The sequence below is a fragment of the Daucus carota genome, chromosome 4, assembly GCF_001625215.2.
Source record: "Daucus carota subsp. sativus chromosome 4, DH1 v3.0, whole genome shotgun sequence".
In the NCBI taxonomy this organism is placed as follows: domain Eukaryota; kingdom Viridiplantae; phylum Streptophyta; class Magnoliopsida; order Apiales; family Apiaceae; genus Daucus; species Daucus carota.
In genome coordinates this window covers 29,690,459-29,707,149 of record NC_030384.2, presented here as the reverse complement: position 1 = coordinate 29,707,149, position 16,691 = coordinate 29,690,459, and the positions used below count along the sequence as shown (strand labels likewise).

Sequence of the window (16,691 nt, the reverse complement as noted above, 5' to 3'; positions counted from 1 at the left end):
CAGTGAATAGTCTTCGGCGCGGATCACAATAAATAAACTCTTTTGCAAGATATATTGGTCTTATTTAGGAGTTAGCGGTTAATTGTTAGCGAATTGAATTAGATGTTTTGACGAGCTGGTTAAAATAAATGTTTTGACTAATCGATTAAAATAGCGATCTCTTGTAAATCTGTTTGGTAAATAGTTGTTTCATTAGTTTTTTATGACACTTACCAAAACTTCTAACCAAAAAAACTCCTCAAACCACCTTTTGGAAAATTAGCTTTTTGAGCCCAAATTTATATTTCAATCCGTTAATTACCAAATACTAATGTTAGCGGATTGAAATAATCAAAACCTCTAAAACACCCAAAACCTCTCATTTTACCCCAAACATCTAGATTCCAAACACCCCATTAATAATCTCTAAATACAAATAATATACAATGACTTAAAATCAGATCATTTCAAGATTATTTGTTATCGTATTACAAGGATATTGAAATAGATAGATAAATGAAGAAGTCAAATTGAGCACCCTCATGGTCTCAATCTCACTGCACACGAGCTCAGCTGTTTCGTACCAAACTATTGAATAAACGAGTAACCACAAATAAATCGGATTTTAGGTTACAAAATAAATTGTCATTGTGAATGATCTGACACATCACAGAAACAGCCCAATTGGCTTATCCTAAAACTTTTATAATCATTACTTATCTCGATGATAATAAATATCAATGGTTTGTTAAGGAGCCGAAAGAAATACATCCTCAGGTAAACAGTCGGCACCAAACAGAGAGTATATTTGGACGAGGGTAGGCACAAAATGTAGAGGTGGCATTGTTTGCAGTTGGTGCATGCTGCATGAGATAGTGCTAGTCAGCTCGGATTCTAGAATTGTATCAACTACAACTAATTTGGAGATTAGTACTGCCTCCGTCCCGTCCCTTTTTAGTTGTTATATTTTGTGCCAGTCAAATTGATCAAATTTTGACTAAAATTTATTAATATTTTATCAAATGAAAAATTTAAAAAAATATGTCACTGGAAATAATTTTTAATCTGTTTTAAGATGTAATTTTCAGTTTTTTAAAATAATAAAAGAGTAACTTATAATCTTTGATAAAAAATTAATCAATTTGAATGTTGTTAATTCTCATGTAGTTAATATACTTGACACTAGCTAGCTGCAATTAGCGTGAAACATGAAATTTACTTGTCTATTAGTTAATCTAGCCCGTTGTGTGAAACATGAATTACTCGTCTATTAGTAATTTAATTGTTTTGTTGTTTTGGTAATTAATAAAGCAGTCTATTTAGTTGGTAGAAGAAGATTACGGGAACAATATGATCCATACAGTTGACATAAACGCTATCTCCCTTTTTTGACTGGCCGGTTTCGGTTAGTACTTTGCCGCAACCTTGATGTGTACGTCCATATTTACCGACTTATGATCTCTGGTAGCTACCCATTGATTTTAGAGTAAACTATATAATATACAACTCGATTTTTATCTGTTTTATTATTTTGATGATTAAAATTATATATTTTTTTAATGTAATGACTAGAATTCTTTTAAAAAATGGTTAACGGTCACCTTTGAAGAGAAAAAAAATATTATTCTTTCCCTAAAAAGCTGATCCTTAATCATCTTTGTGTAAAGTAAAAATAATGTCGAACTATGGAAATTACAAATTTTTGAACTCCGCTGATGGAGATGAAATTAAATTTGATTATACAATATAGTCTCAATTTAACAAAGGCTTAGTTTTCTGTCTAGGGGTTTTACTTATCTTATTTTTCTTTTTAATTATGTAAATAAGAAATGTTAAGAGTTTTTTAAATATTTATCTCTAAAAATTAATTACTATAACGTCAAGCTATTGTATTACAAATTTAAAACTCATTTATCGAAATGCCAGATGAAATTGAATTTGATTATACAATTTAGTCTCAATTTACTAACAGCTTATTTGTGTGTTCGGGGTTCTGATCTATCTTATTTTTCAGAAATAATTATTTATTTATATAAAATGGAATGTCTTAAATATTTAATTATAGATTTTAATTAATATGCATAATAATTTATTTAAATAACTACATATTTTTATAAAGTAAAATGAAAACAATTAACAGCTCCCTGATAGATTGGTTTGTATGTTTATATTTACAAAACAAAAATGTATCTATCAGTTGCCGTCAATTGGTGTTTCTAGATCTATATATTTTCATACTAATCTCCCCGTTTTATAATAAATAATTATTCAGTTATTATTTAACCTCTTATAAATTAATAGTTATATTATATTGAAATCTAAGATTGACTATTGAAAAGGAGGGAATGAAAAAGTATATACTACAAAACCTACAAGACTAATTATCCAATTCAATGAATGTCATGGCTTTGTTAAACTTTCTTGGCCCCCTTAACCCTTTATGTGCATCAACTTTTTATATAATGTCTGCTCTTGTTTTGTGTATATTTTTGATTTTATTAATTCGCCTTCACATCTATAACACTCTTACCAAAAGAATATTTATTGGTGTGTTTCGTTCTTTTCTCAGTCATTCACATTCGTTGTTCGTATAACTGGTAAATGTAAGATCTCGAATATGCATGCCTTGAGTACATGTCGGGTCGAAAATATATTTATTTCGGTCATATCGGATTTATTTGGTCCAAATTCTTGTACAGTAGCTAAAAGCAGAGTGAGTGTCGTAAATAAGAATGGAGTTATAAAATCGAAGGAGATTACACGTTCGGACCAGACCGAAGAAGCAAAGTCTTGAAAAAAGACCAGAAGACGCAAGGACTTGACGAGAATGAGCCAAGCTCAATCTTTTAACAAATTATAAGCATGTGTGCCAGAGTTTTTTTTCACAAAAAATAAAATTTTATTTTGGATTTTTTTATATTTATATATTTTTAAAATTATGTATTTAGAGGTGTTTGATATTTTTTTTACAAAAGTAAATTATTTATTTTCAGGTAAAAATTCATATTCATGTATTTTCTCAGATATAAATGAATTATTTCTTAGAAATAAGATAAGAGAAATGTATATATCAAACCATTTTTATATTATGAAGTGCATAAGCAACTGAGCTTCCCAGCTCAACTCACTTGAGAAAAGAGAAAAAAAAACCTTGACTTTTCACAAAGAAAAAGAAGAAAAAAATTTCCAGAAAGTTGGATTAAAACTTGACCAACCCATGCTAATCCAAATCAAGTAATTAATACGCAAGAAAAAAAAGTTAGGGGGCAGCCACGTCACCAGATACACCACCAATTTTTCATAACAACGTGTTTTAGCGTCAGCATGATATCCCACAAAATTCCCACAGCCCCCTCTATTTATACATTAACTTGGCTTTTCAGATCTACTCAACTCTCTTCCTAGCTACTATTTTAATTTCTCTTTTCTTGCCTGAAGAGATGGAAGGGACTTCAGCTAGTAACATTAGTGTGACTAAACCGTTGTTGTATTCGACGAATTCTTTGCCTTCGCAAACATTCTCGAATAATTCTCCTTCTGGCCTGAGCTCTGATACCACGAGTGGTACTCCTGTTCCGCCGACAGCTGCCGTGATGAGCCCTTGTGCTGCATGTAAGATTCTTCGTCGGAGATGTGTGGAGAAATGTGTGCTGGCACCTTATTTTCCACCCACGGATCCTCTCAAGTTCACTATTGCTCATAGAGTGTTCGGAGCTAGCAATATCATTAAGTTACTTCAGGTAATATTTCTATAATGCCATAAAATGTTTTGGCTCGAGTTTATGTGTTTTAAATATTAATAATCATTATGTAGGTATTTAATTTTTTCTTAACGCAAAATTTCTAAAAAAAATTCATATCAAGGACACAATATACATGTTGTAAAAAAAGTGAATCCGACTTAATCGGTAAAGATGTAGAACAAAAATTAATTAGTAATTAATCAGATGGTTAATCATATAATCGAATATTTATCCAGTTCGATGAGATACGACACATTAATTAAGAGATTAATCACGAATTTTTAAAATAATATATTTAATATCAATTAATTTTTATGGTAGTGCATCGGTTTGTTTTGTGTTCCCTTGTGTTCTGGTATGCATATGAATAGTTGGACCACCTTGGGGAATAATATTCGTTACAAGAGTTGACACTTGAAGCACTATCGTACAAACACCTCCACTATCTTGGCTTGCTTGATCTAGTCAATTCTAGCAGGTAGATTGTGAGCAAATATTTCAAATAACAAAACACTAGTTTTATCATTCCTCGCTAGATGACTCGGTCCTCGACGACATTGTTAATTATTACCGTTTATTTATATAATCGTTTGTCAGGGACCTGAATGTCTTAACGTAATATTATTCCGTCATATAATGATTTCGGATTACAGGAACTCCCGGAGTCTCAAAGAGCAGATGCCGTGAGCAGCATGGTCTACGAAGCCAATGCAAGAGTGAGAGACCCCGTGTACGGATGTGCTGGTGCAATCTGCCACCTCCAAAAGCAAGTCAGTGATTTACAAGCAGAACTGGCCAAGGCTCAAGCTGAGATTGTAAACATGCAATGCCAACAAGCCAACTTACTAACCCTAATCTGCATGGACATGTCAGCACAACCTCATAATCAAGATCAAGAGTCCATGATCACAGATAATAATCAGCAGCCCTATGAGAACCTCAACTTCTTCCCGGATCTTGATGTCAATCTCAGCTCAGTCTTGGAACCCCTTTGGACATAATCATCACGGAATCAATATTAACTCAGAAAATCTCAAGATTTCGAGCATTACCAGCTTAATTAATTACCAAATTAAGTTAATCTCATTGTTAAAAGAATATTCAGTGGGATTTCACATAGAATCTTATTATTTGAGTCAAAGATATAGTAAATGTAATAAAGCTAATTACATGTATAGGCAATGATGTGTTGAATTAAGTTGCATAAAGAAGGGGAAAAGGAGAATAATCATAACTTTGTACTGTTTTTGTACCAATTCGTGCAGTGAATAACATTTGGCTTCACATGATATATTGTTTGTTAATTAAATTTTGTGAGATTACCCAACTCAATCAAACTGTCATCTTTGTCTTGTAACTAATTTTCTTAGTGGACGGAATATATGTTTTACTTTATGAGTCTTTTGTGTATTTAGTGGTTGATGGTTGCTTTCTTGTTCTTCTTTTACAAACACGAGGAGCTTCTTTGGGGCAATAAACGGTCTTTTAAGTTTTAAAGGAATTTGATATATGGTTCAAATTATTGATCATTTTGTTTTTATTTAATTTCTTCACTAGATTTTAATTTCCCAATATATTGATAAATGTTTAATAGATTAGATTGATACTGACTTACAATTTTCATAATTCATAAAAATAATATTGTAACATGTCATGTCAAAATATTTTAAGTATGAATATATAAATAAAAGATCCCCAGAATTTGTCACTTGAATGATACTTTTACATAGAATTGAAGATAATACTGCCTAAGAGTCTAAATAATAGAAATATAAGTGAACCTCAGAATTGTGATCAAAGTTATACTGATTTTCAAGATGTTAGCGATAATTTCAAATTCTCATAAAGGTAGCCAAACTTCTGACTCCACTTTCATGAAAGTGTGTCACATTATCCAACTCATTACTTTTAAACCCCCTTACAAATATATATTGATATAATCATTTATGTGCATTGTTTTTACACTCTTTTACATTTGATTTTTACTCCTACAGCAGAGGTGTCGGGGAGCCTCCGCCTCTGATTATTATATAGAAGCTTCAGTTAGACCATAACCAGCCTGATATTCAAACCAGGAGAAAGACCACCTATGACAAATTGAGCATTATCACATGCTATATGAGGATCAGGTATATTCTTCTACGCACGGGTACTCAGGAATGAATTATTATGTGCTCATTCATTTTTCTAAATTTTATTTATAAAATAACATTTTTTCAATTTTTTATATTTTAAAAAATTCTAAGACTAATAAATTTTATCATATCGAAGCTACAGCTTTCACTAATTTTCCACGATATATAATTTTTCTTAAGCACCGTACCATAGACATCCATATATAAAGGAATGAGTAATATATACAAATGAGCAATAATCTCTGGTCCAGGAGATATAATCACAACTTCTCCTCTCTCCTGTGATCAAGAGGATACAAATCCTCTCTTTAACCAGCTCAACCAACTATTGCGGGTAACTTGAATTAAATTTGAACATAGTTTTGAAGAAGAGACCGGCATTCAAATTTTCTCATCTCATAATATGCATGGCTACATTCAAGAGTACACCGCACAATTTCACCGTGAATTTTACATAAAAAAGTTATAATTATTAAAAAATTATTATTGCACACCTATATATGGATGTTTATTCACATTCTAACCAGCTAGCTAATTTCTCTAAAATAATAAAATAATCATGTCAAGTGCCGGTCGACATCCGATAACTTTTTTTACCAGATTTGTCGAACTCGGAAGATAATATATTTAAAATAAAAGCAATAAGCCGATAGGAGCTACACATATGATGATGCACAGAGGCTGGGGGCTTGTAGGATCGAGAGTTAGAATGAGTTGAGATGGTAATGAGTAGTATGGAAGAAAAAAGAGGCAAAAACCGCGTAGTGAGCTAGTTGTGTCCGAGCTTGTTCATAAATTTGGCTTTGCAATTTTCATGCACGTGTAGTCCGCGTTCACCCTTTGTCCTTTGGAGTTATTCTCTCACATATCTGTCGGCGAACCACTGGACAATCTACTTCATGTTCCCATTTTACTTCCTTTTCTATTTCTATTTCTATTTCTTCATTATCAACGTCTCTGTTCTAAAAATCGATGATTAATCACGATTTATCATTCTTTCGTAACTCAACGAACATAAATATCTGATTAATTACCGATCAATCTGATTAATATCCGATCAATTCAATTAATCTCCGGTTAATCTTTATTTCATAACTTCACCGATTAAGTCCAATTCCCGCGTTTTACAATATTGATATCGTATTTTCGATTCCCCATATATTATATATATCTGTTAATCATATTCGATATTATTATTTCAACGCCAGTTTTGTAGTATATTTTACTGAAAGATGAGTTAAAAATTATTTGATCTTTCAGTTTTTCAGAATAGTAGTTGCTGAAAATTTGTTTTTAGAAAAAAATTAATCTTGATATGTTTTTGAAAAAGTTGCTTTCCAACGTTTGTGGAAGCAGATTTTGCCATTAAAACCTACCAAATATATTATTTCTTTATATTAAAATTTAAAATATATAAATATCAAAGAAATTAACAAATAATTATCTGATCTGTATATAATAACATTTTTCTTTACGAGCACATTTTTGTAATACAATAGTAATTTTCAACTACATTTCCAAACAGACTTCTAAGCCTTTTCCTGTACAGAACCGATTGAAAATTAAAATTCTACTTCTATCGCCCACTAAAAAGTTAATATCTATTATCTTATTATAGATTATAGATATAGATGACTGATATTATGAGACTAAAATTTTAGCCGATAAAGAGAGCAAAATTTAAATACACTTCAATCATATTTAATTATAACCAAACAATTATACAATTAAATATTTTGAGCCAGAGTATCTAAATTCTTGTTCCACCGATTCTACATGAAAATTACTATAACCTGCATGCAAATCTGTTGAACCTTGATCCATCTGCGATAAATTGAATCATAGAGGTAATTGTCTCTTTCCTCCCTTGTGTTAACTTGATCCAAAAATGCAACGATTAGACAAGTAGCTAGTGGAGACGATAGTCCTTTGAGCATGACATATAATTTCTATGTCGATAATTTGATAATAAGATGTAAATAAATTAAATATTTTAACTTCACACGGAAATATAAAATCTGATTCGTCGACATACTAACTAATTGAAGACTTGGCAGGATAGTTAGGTACAATTTGCAACTAGATACATGTTTATCGTCAACGATATTGGTTTCGCAAGTGCCAAAGTCTTGTATAGGGTATTGATCGTATTTGCCAAACCCTACTCATTTTAGTTTCAACTTGCTCATCATACTCTCGAACACATATCGAATCCAGATTCTTCGAACACACATGTATGTTGAGTGTGTTTTTTTCCAAACAAGAAATGGATCTCGTTTGTTTTTACGATCATGTTGTATTGATGATTTTTGAATTATTTTTTAATTTTCATCTCTCGTGATTGAGAATATTATTCTGATAAAATAATTTTGCATATGGAATATGTATTTTGCAAGTGGAACGTAGCCAGAAACAACAATATTAGTGGTGTAGTTGACGAGAATTTTTAAAATATAATACTATACATTTATATAAAATTTTGTAATTAGTGATCATTTGATTCAAATATATTGTCACTGATTATAATAATGACACAATTTGGCTAATAATTTAAAATTTAAATTAGTTTAGTTATTAAAAATTCCAATGTCGAACTAATTTAATCTTTGTCAACTAATTTACTCGATACAAATTTTAAATTAATGATTAAATTACATTAATTTAAAATTGAGTAATCAATTCAATATATTTAAATGAAATAAGTGATAACTTTGATATCTATTATGAATCTGGGTGGCTTCTTATAATTTTGCCCCCTTGCACCACGAAGCTTGAGAAAAATAGAGGCCTAGAGTTAAGTTATAAGAGCAACTCCAGCAGCTTCCCTATTTGGAGTCTTAGACCAAAATATGAGGAATATGGGAAAATAATCCACTCCAACAGTATCTAATGATTCCCTAAATCACTCCACTAGCCATGCCTTATCTTTAGGTAACCTCTCTCCTCTCCTAACTCTTATTTTATAATAAATTTTGAATACAAACATGTTCTCTCTCTTCCCCTATTGCAATAATGGCAACTTTTAATAATAAAATAGTATATAATGAATGAATATAAGGAATATTGTTGGAGGTGAGAATAGCAATTATTATCTTAACTCACTAGGATCCAATATTTTATATTATATTTAAGGAATGGGCTAAGATGCTGCTGGAGATGCTCTAAGAATAAAAGAGCCCAGTAGACTGCACAAAAACATGCATATTACTGATTACATAATCAAGGACCATGTGAAGCCGAAGGAATTTGTGTGCCAGGCCACAATGGAGAAACACAAAGACTTTGAATAACAAAACATCTTCAACACAGAATGCATTATGACACCAAAAGCCAGAGGAGTTAGAAGGTTGAATTCTGTAACCACAAGTTGCACCACTTGATACAATATTAGCTGAAAGCTTTCCACCACCATTCACATAATATGACTACTAGGCAATTTTTCGTCGTCGAGACTGTTTCTGAGATATTTACTCAGCAGTAGAGACCTTTAATTTCCCAGTCAGTTCTGTCGATTGGGAGCTCATTTTCCAGTCAGTTCTGTGGATTGGTCGATGTTCACCAGCGACAATAGGGAATGTCATAGTTAAATAGATCTAAAAAAATAGTCTAGGCTAGTTTCATCAGTGAAAGTTTACTAGGCAGATACCAGAGCACCTGAGCTGAAGTATTCTGTTGGATAACAGTATGTCCAATGGCCTAATTTACGCTCTTTTTTCTAATAATTGAAGAACATGACTAGCCTGCACAAAACTTAATTACAAACAATTAAACGATTACTGCATCTGGTTTTCGTCATGTCCATCTTTTGTAGCTTCTTATTTCTTGCATATGCAGCTGCAGGTATGTAAATGGATAAAACATATAGTAATGTTGCAGCAGGATGTATGCAACTCTGATGAATCATTTTAATTCGGATTACCCTATTCACAAGTGTGTCTGCTAGATCATAGACCATATCCCCGACTCAGGTGCCCGTGTAAGAAGATTGCTAGGATATTGAGGATCACTTAAATTTCTATGAGGCATTTCATAAAAAACTTGATTCAGAAACACTGTGCTTGCATGTAAGATGATTCCTCTAGCTCAATATCTATCCTTTAAAAGCCAGCATATTTATCGAATTTATCACTGCTCAGTACTAACCTATACATCTACATAAATAGAATGAAAAACCATTGGTCAAACTACATTGCATAACTGGAAGGTAAGCATCATACCTGTAGCCTGTATGAGACTTCACCTGCAGAAATTTTATTAAGTTGGCGCGCATTAAAGGATTGGAACATATAATAACATAAATATCAAAAGAAGAAAACGAGTCAATTATCAGATAAAACTTGCATCTAATAACAGGTTACATAACCCTTCTGTTACTGTCTTTAATGTGATAAGTCATAAGTATACGTGCAAACAGAACAGATGCATATAGAAGTACCAAATATGTATGACACATAGTAAATATAATACCACTGGAAATACTATAACACTAAGAATTCTGCAGAACTCTGCAACATATTCTTCCTCCAAGGTCACTGCAGTACAATTGACGACGAACCTGAATCCACCAAAAGAATATACCTGTGACATCAGCATTAATACTAGTTTTTGTACACATTTAAGAAAACTAAAGGACTAGAAATTTTAACCAAACGAAGATGGCATTTCCATCTGAGTTTTATTATGTGCATGTGTTGTGTGATAGGGAGGTAGATAAAAGAGTTCACCTGTCAGATTTGAAATTTCCTCCACAATATAGCAATGGAAACCACTGCCTTCTCAAAGACTTGATCTATAATGCGAAAGTAAGGATACCTCAAAGTCTTAGAGAAATGCAAAGAAACGCAGAATCCCAAAAAGCCAACGAAAAGACCAGGTCCTAACCCAGCGTAAAACCACACACGCCCATCATCTGAACCTGAATCACCTTCATTGTTGTGGTGACCATTTTGTGGTGCTGTGTCACCAGGGCAGGGCTTCAAAATAGGTGGGCCACAGAGCTGATTGTTGCCGCCATAAATTGAGGGATCCACGAGAGTCTGAAGTTGGTTGCCGCGATAAGATGAAGTTCACTAAGAGAAGTCAGACTTCCAATAGACTCTGGAATTGATCCATCAAAATTATTTCCGGAGAGTTGAAGCTCAAGAAGAGATGTCAAATTACCAATAGAACTAGGAACTGGGCCATTGAAATGGTTAAACTGAAGATAAAGATATGCAAGTTCACTGTTATTAAAAACCCATTAAGGAAAAGAAGAATTAATCATGTTGTGACTTGTGACTAAGATCAAGTAAAACCAGAGATGTCAAATTTATGAAAGGGAGATGGAGAGGAACATTGTCCGGTAGCTGACAACTTTGCAATTTCAGTACTAAAACTGAACGGGGAAGCATGTTGATAGCTGGAAACCAGTTGATGGCACCCGAAAGATTGACATGTGTGAGATCCAAGTGTTCCAGCGAAAGAAGCCTGGAAACCCACTCCAAACTATCAATGTGTAGTTGAAAATTACGTTTATGTTGATTATTCAAGTCAAGGTATCGTAAGCTTGAAAGGTTTCCTAAATGATGGGGAACCAGACCTTTAATGATGAGCCAGACAGATTGAGATATGTTAGATACTTGAATGACCCAAAAAAAATCTGGAGTTTGGATTCCATGAAAACTGTTGTTACTCAAGTCCAAGTAGGCCAAATATTTCAATTTAAGCAAAGAAGGATTTATCTGATCACCTTTCAAATCACCATTGCGAAAATCAAGTTGGATAATGTGGCCAGTTCTGTTGCTGCAGCCAACTCCACGCCATGCATAACAATCATCTCCAACCCACGAGGACAAGTAATTCAGGTCGTCAACAAGACTTTCTTTGAGGAGTACCAAAGCTTGTTTCTCACTCTCGACACAGCTTCTATTCATGTATGCTCCAACTATGCTCCCTTGACCATTCTTTAATCTTGACGGAACACCTGGTAATGCAATAAGAACGATGAAGCTTATATGTTTCTGCATCCGGATAGCTAGAAGATGAATTTGAATTATTAAGAAATCTGGAATAGACTTGCTTGTGACCTATATAGACATAGCTAGTTAGATTTAAATATGTATGAAGAGGTAAAGGCTTATCTCTTGTCGTCCCTGGTTCTGTATTCGATTCTCGTTCATCCCGAGATTTGTTGGAACAGATACTCATTGGTACAACATATAAACCTACTTATTGTAGAAAAATATGTATGAAGAGGTTCATTGATTAAATTCGTGCACAACTTTGGTTAAGTAGCATCCAGAAAAATTAAACTCCATTCTTGAGCAGGTATATAACTTGCAGTCAAGAGCAGGTATAAGGACTGCCATCCTTTTCAACTTTCAGTCTCCAAGTCAATGGAGACTTGCACCTTGCATGAATATTACATCTACAATTTCATTTTTTGTATATAAATTTTTCAACATTTTCAACATACCTTTTCTTCTACCTTGTGTAGTGTATTTTAAACGAAAACATCAAATTATCAATGTAAAGTGTACCCTTGAACAAATAACTGCAAACAGAGTATTTTCACAAACTGGAAAGTGGATGCTTTTTTTTATTTATTATTGTTTTAGCTAATTAATAACTGAATGTGTTAATTACAGCAAACAAAGGATTCCAGCATACTTATTCAGAAAGTCAGGGATTAAACTACTCCATAAAGTTTTTTTTCCAAAGAAAGAAAAGGAGGTACAGTTTTCCTCGCTTCCCGGTCTGAATTCAGAACCACAAAAGGAAAAGTTTTTTTTTTGCTAGGGATTTTTCAGAAACTTCGATTTCGGTGCAAGGATTCGGTGCAAACTATTTAAAAAGCAGATTCGCTGCCCTTCGTCTTCCGAAGCATCACATCTTTAGCTTCATTGATCTTAGATGCAAGATAATGGCTACCTCCAGCATCAGGGTGGTTTGCAACCATTACCTTTCTATGAGCTTCCTTTACTTTCTCTGCCGTAGCGTGCTCTCTGTAAAAAAAAATAACATTATGATTACCAAATATTCATGTGTATGTATATTTCCTAATCAGATGACCTTATTGCATATTAAAACATAAAGAGAAGAGTTTGCATCCCTGAAGAGCAGGTGTTTAAGTCTATCAGACATTTACAAGTTTTGAAGTAGAGATCGACATGGGTTCCACCATCCATATTACATAGGATCTTTTAAAGTTTCTAAAACTCGCAAGAGTGTGTATGAGAAACACAACTTTAATTTGTGAAAGTTAGCATCATTTTAGTTTATTTTACAAAACCATGCCGTACAATCTAGTCTTTTCAAAGTAAAGTCACATGACAAACTAACAGCAGTAGAAACGGATAATTAAAATGAGAGGTCCTATATAGAATCTTATTTAGGGTTTAAGACATCAGTGAACACTAATCAACCAACAATCTAATTTCGTCACTCTTAACAAAATTCCACACAATATCTATGAGAATAGACATGGAATCGGCCTTTGATAAAACTGCTCTAGAAGGATTAATCGTTACCTAATACCAAGAATTAAAGCAGCTTCTCTTCTTGTCATTTTTGGCTGAAAACCACCATCATAAAATCTCCGTGGCCTTGGTGGCCGGGTTTTGAATGAATGCCAAGCTTGGATTCCATATTTACCAGCAAGAGCTGCAGCAGCTATTGCAACACCAGCAAGAAATGGTGTAGCCTGATTTATATATCTAGAAAGTATAAATTAGTAAATATGGTTCATTTCACCACAATCATATTCATAACCTCAATTTGTGCAAATATATATACCGCTTTGTTCTAGAAACGGTGTAGCCTGATTTATATATCTAGAAAGTAAAAAAATAGTAATATGGTCCATTTCACCACAATCATAACTTCCATTTGTGCAAAAATACACAGCGTTTTGTTCCAGCTCACATCCTCTTATTACAATTCAATTATTGTTTATCAATATTCACCACTTAATCATACCGCCTATATCTTAATTAGTAACTATCATCAAAACAGACTACTGAACAATACAGAGCTAATACAGCCTTCTTGCCACGAAATGGTTACACAAAAAAAAAGTAAAATCATGAGCTCTCATAGCCAATACCAGATATGCCGACACGAGTAAGAACAAATTCTCCGGCATAACACAAATGCGCCTTACAAGTTACCCTCACTTTCAACATGACAATGACTCATAGCTACTTCTCCAAATTTTATACGTAATTGAACTTAAATCTATTTTATCGGCAACAGGCTGAAAAACAAGGCATATCAGTTATTCCAGCTTAACTTCGTTGCGGTCTCGATATATACAGCACAAGCCAAGCCAAGCCAAGTGAACACCTCGATATTTTGATGTATCAATATACAAATTACAATCAAATTGTCGTATAATTTAGGAATTTTCTCGAAACAAGGGTTCAAAAGTGATAAGTGCAACTACAAACAGGTGCTTACTCTCTAAACATGAATTAAGATGATGAACATATCATCCGCTAATTTTCTAAGCTTATATGATGATAATTGAGGAATTTAACAAGCATGACATCACAATCTCAGTAGTCTATTTTAGAGACAATTAGTGAAAATTAGAGTATTTACATAACAGATATAAATGGAAAAGTAGTGTCATAATTTCAGATCTGAGAGCGTTAGAAAGAGAGCTCACCATTATTAAGAGAATCAGAAGAAAACGAAAGAAGCTTCTCCCCAGCTCACCTGCTGCTGAAACGTAGAGTGTATTGGATTGAGATTTTAAAGCATTTTTTTGCATTCATGAAATCCGAGCGGTATTCGATTGGGATGGTTTGAAATCCATTAAAATCCATTAAAATCTGATGGTATTCAAATGCTAATGGATTTTTTTGCATTTCATAAAATGATGGATTTTGTGGCATTTTTCAGTGTATTTTAAGTTTTTTGAAATCCGGATTTTGAAGCATTGTACTTAAATCCTATCAATCCACACAAAATCAAAATCATACACCATCCATTAAAATCCATGAACTAAAAACAATCCATCGAATACACGCCCTAGTAGTTTATGATATTTGTGCACGCATCATCATAAATCAAACGGGATAAAATGGAAAAATTAGCCTAATTAACCTAATTTTTGTATATTTATATATTGATATTATCTTTCGTGATAAAAAATATCATCTTAATAATAATTTTGAAATAGATATAACAAAATATTTTTATATTATATTTATATATGTTAGTAAATTATTTTACAATTGGAATATTAATTGCAGGGAAGTTTGTATTAATTTCAAATAATATTTAATTTATTATAATTTTTTTTTAATCAAAAAATTTATTTAAATACTTATATGCTTAGAATTTGATTTTATAAGAAATCATTTTAGATTTTTGAATTGGTGTGAGTGTTTGTAACGTTCGAGGACAATTAAATCAATTAATTTTTGAAAAAGTATTTTTTATTTAATAAAAATACTTGTATAGTTAGAATTAAATATATAAAAAAAATGTTTTGAAGATTTAAAGAAATATTTATATGTTTGAAATCAAATATTATAAGTAATCATTTTGACACTAGTATGAGTTAGAATGAGTATTTATAACTGTTAAAGACAATTCAATTAATTAATTAGTATATCTTATTAAAAGTATATTCATATTTTAGAATTATATAGGGTCCGTTTGTTCAGCGGAAGTGGAGTCTGGTTTCTTGATCCATTTGTATTAAAAACATTTTGAAGAAACTGATAGTACGGGCTTGAGAGAGCTTCTACTTTTTTTTCAAAAACTTTATTAACTTAATTATATTTTACTTCTGCTCACTTCTTTAATTTAATCAAGAACTATAATCTAAAAGATTGAGTTAGGAATATGAGTTGAAATGGTTGAAGATGCACTGGCGAGCAAAAATTCTCGTGGGTGGTTACTGGTTAGACATGGAGTCATTCGTGGCTCGGGGTTGCTCGATCCCTTTCCAGCTGGGCTCCAAGAGGCTGTGAGCGAAAGGGGTCATATTGTTAAATGGGCTCCCCAACAAAAAGTGCTGGCACATCCTGCAACAGCAATTTTTTGGAGTCACAGCGGGTGGAATTCAACATTGGAGAGTATTTGTGAAGGAGTTTCATCTTGTCCTTATAATCGTCTCGGCATTTTCATTTTCTTTTTGTGAACACCAGCTTTATGCACGCTATCTTCCTCCTCTGTAGAAGTTAAAATGTTGTATCCTCATAAGTCATAACACCCTTGCCTTCTAATCCTCATAAGTCATAACACCCTTGCCTTCTAATAAAAAGATAGCTTGTAGTTTAGAGTTATGGGACCGTTTGGCTGGGGTTTAAAAGAAGTGACTTATTGCTTAAAGTAAAAAAGTTGATTAAAAATGAGAAGTTGATCGGGACTTTTAAGCTATCACAAGTGTTTGGATACCGTGACTTATAGTTTTTTAAGTGTTTGGATAACTTAATTTATAAGTTAGTCTGAAAATTATTATTTTAAATTAATTTATAAATAAATCATTTGTACATGAATAATCTAAATTTGAACCTTAAAATGCTTGCTAAAAAGTAACATAAAAAATCTGGTGGGACGGAGTGAATACATGTTTTTCTGTTAGAGAGAAGCTGATTAAAGAAGCTGAGTAAAAAAAAACGACACATCATAGCTTCTTTTCTGAGCTTTTTTCCCTACAATTAAGCCCTACAGATTTTTTGCCAAACGGTCATCAGATTTAAAGAAGTGGGCTTCTGAGCTTTTAAGCCCAGAAGTCCCGCTCCCAAACACCCACATAGTTTATAGTATATAAAAACACTCTTGCCTTAATTTTTAGTTTGAGAATCTAGCAGTATATATGACGTCGTATTTTAGTTATTTT

At 32.6% G+C, this 16,691-nt stretch overlaps 2 protein-coding genes across 6 annotated transcripts; one reads left to right on the top strand and one right to left on the bottom strand.

The window, feature by feature from the left end:
* Positions 1 to 3,355: 3,355 nt before the first annotated feature.
* Positions 3,356 to 5,012, top strand: LOC108217748 (LOB domain-containing protein 1). Its single transcript, XM_017390628.2, has 2 exons — positions 3,356 to 3,719; positions 4,376 to 5,012. The coding sequence occupies exons 1-2, from the start codon at positions 3,420 to 3,422 to the stop codon at positions 4,721 to 4,723; spliced, it is 648 nt and encodes a 215-aa protein (XP_017246117.1). The 5' UTR covers positions 3,356 to 3,419; the 3' UTR covers positions 4,724 to 5,012.
* A 5,246-nt stretch (positions 5,013 to 10,258) lies between these two features.
* On the bottom strand, positions 10,259 to 14,649 carry LOC108215969 (mitochondrial import inner membrane translocase subunit TIM14-1). Of its 5 annotated transcripts, XM_064092627.1 has the most exons (6): positions 14,505 to 14,649; positions 13,366 to 13,538; positions 11,586 to 12,840; positions 11,436 to 11,495; positions 10,582 to 11,323; positions 10,259 to 10,435 (listed from the first exon to the last, which is right to left on the bottom strand). In XM_064092627.1, exons 1-3 carry the CDS (start codon positions 14,607 to 14,609, stop codon positions 12,684 to 12,686), a joined length of 435 nt encoding a protein of 144 aa, XP_063948697.1. In that variant the 5' UTR covers positions 14,610 to 14,649; the 3' UTR covers positions 10,259 to 10,435; positions 10,582 to 11,323; positions 11,436 to 11,495; positions 11,586 to 12,683. The 5 variants fall into 5 exon arrangements, with proteins under 5 accessions (XP_063948697.1, XP_063948698.1, XP_063948699.1 ...); XM_064092628.1 differs by lacking the exon at positions 11,436 to 11,495; XM_064092629.1 differs by lacking the exon at positions 11,436 to 11,495 and having other exon boundaries at positions 10,582 to 11,054.
* Between the last annotated feature and the right edge of the window lie 2,042 nt (positions 14,650 to 16,691).

Coding starts and splice junctions, on each gene's coding strand:
- LOC108217748 (XM_017390628.2), top strand. CDS start 3,420: ATGGAAGGGACTTCAGCTAGTAACATTAGTGTGACTAAACCGTTGTTG. Junction 3,720..4,375: donor ATATCATTAAGTTACTTCAG/GTAATATTTCTA, acceptor TTCGGATTACAG/GAACTCCCGGAGTCTCAAAG.
- LOC108215969 (XM_017388612.2), bottom strand. CDS start 14,609: ATGCAAAAAAATGCTTTAAAATCTCAATCCAATACACTCTACGTTTCA. Junction 13,539..14,504: donor TTCTGATTCTCTTAATAATG/GTGAGCTCTCTT, acceptor TATATAAATCAG/GCTACACCATTTCTTGCTGG. Junction 12,841..13,365: donor GCTTTAATTCTTGGTATTAG/GTAACGATTAAT, acceptor TTTTTTTTACAG/AGAGCACGCTACGGCAGAGA.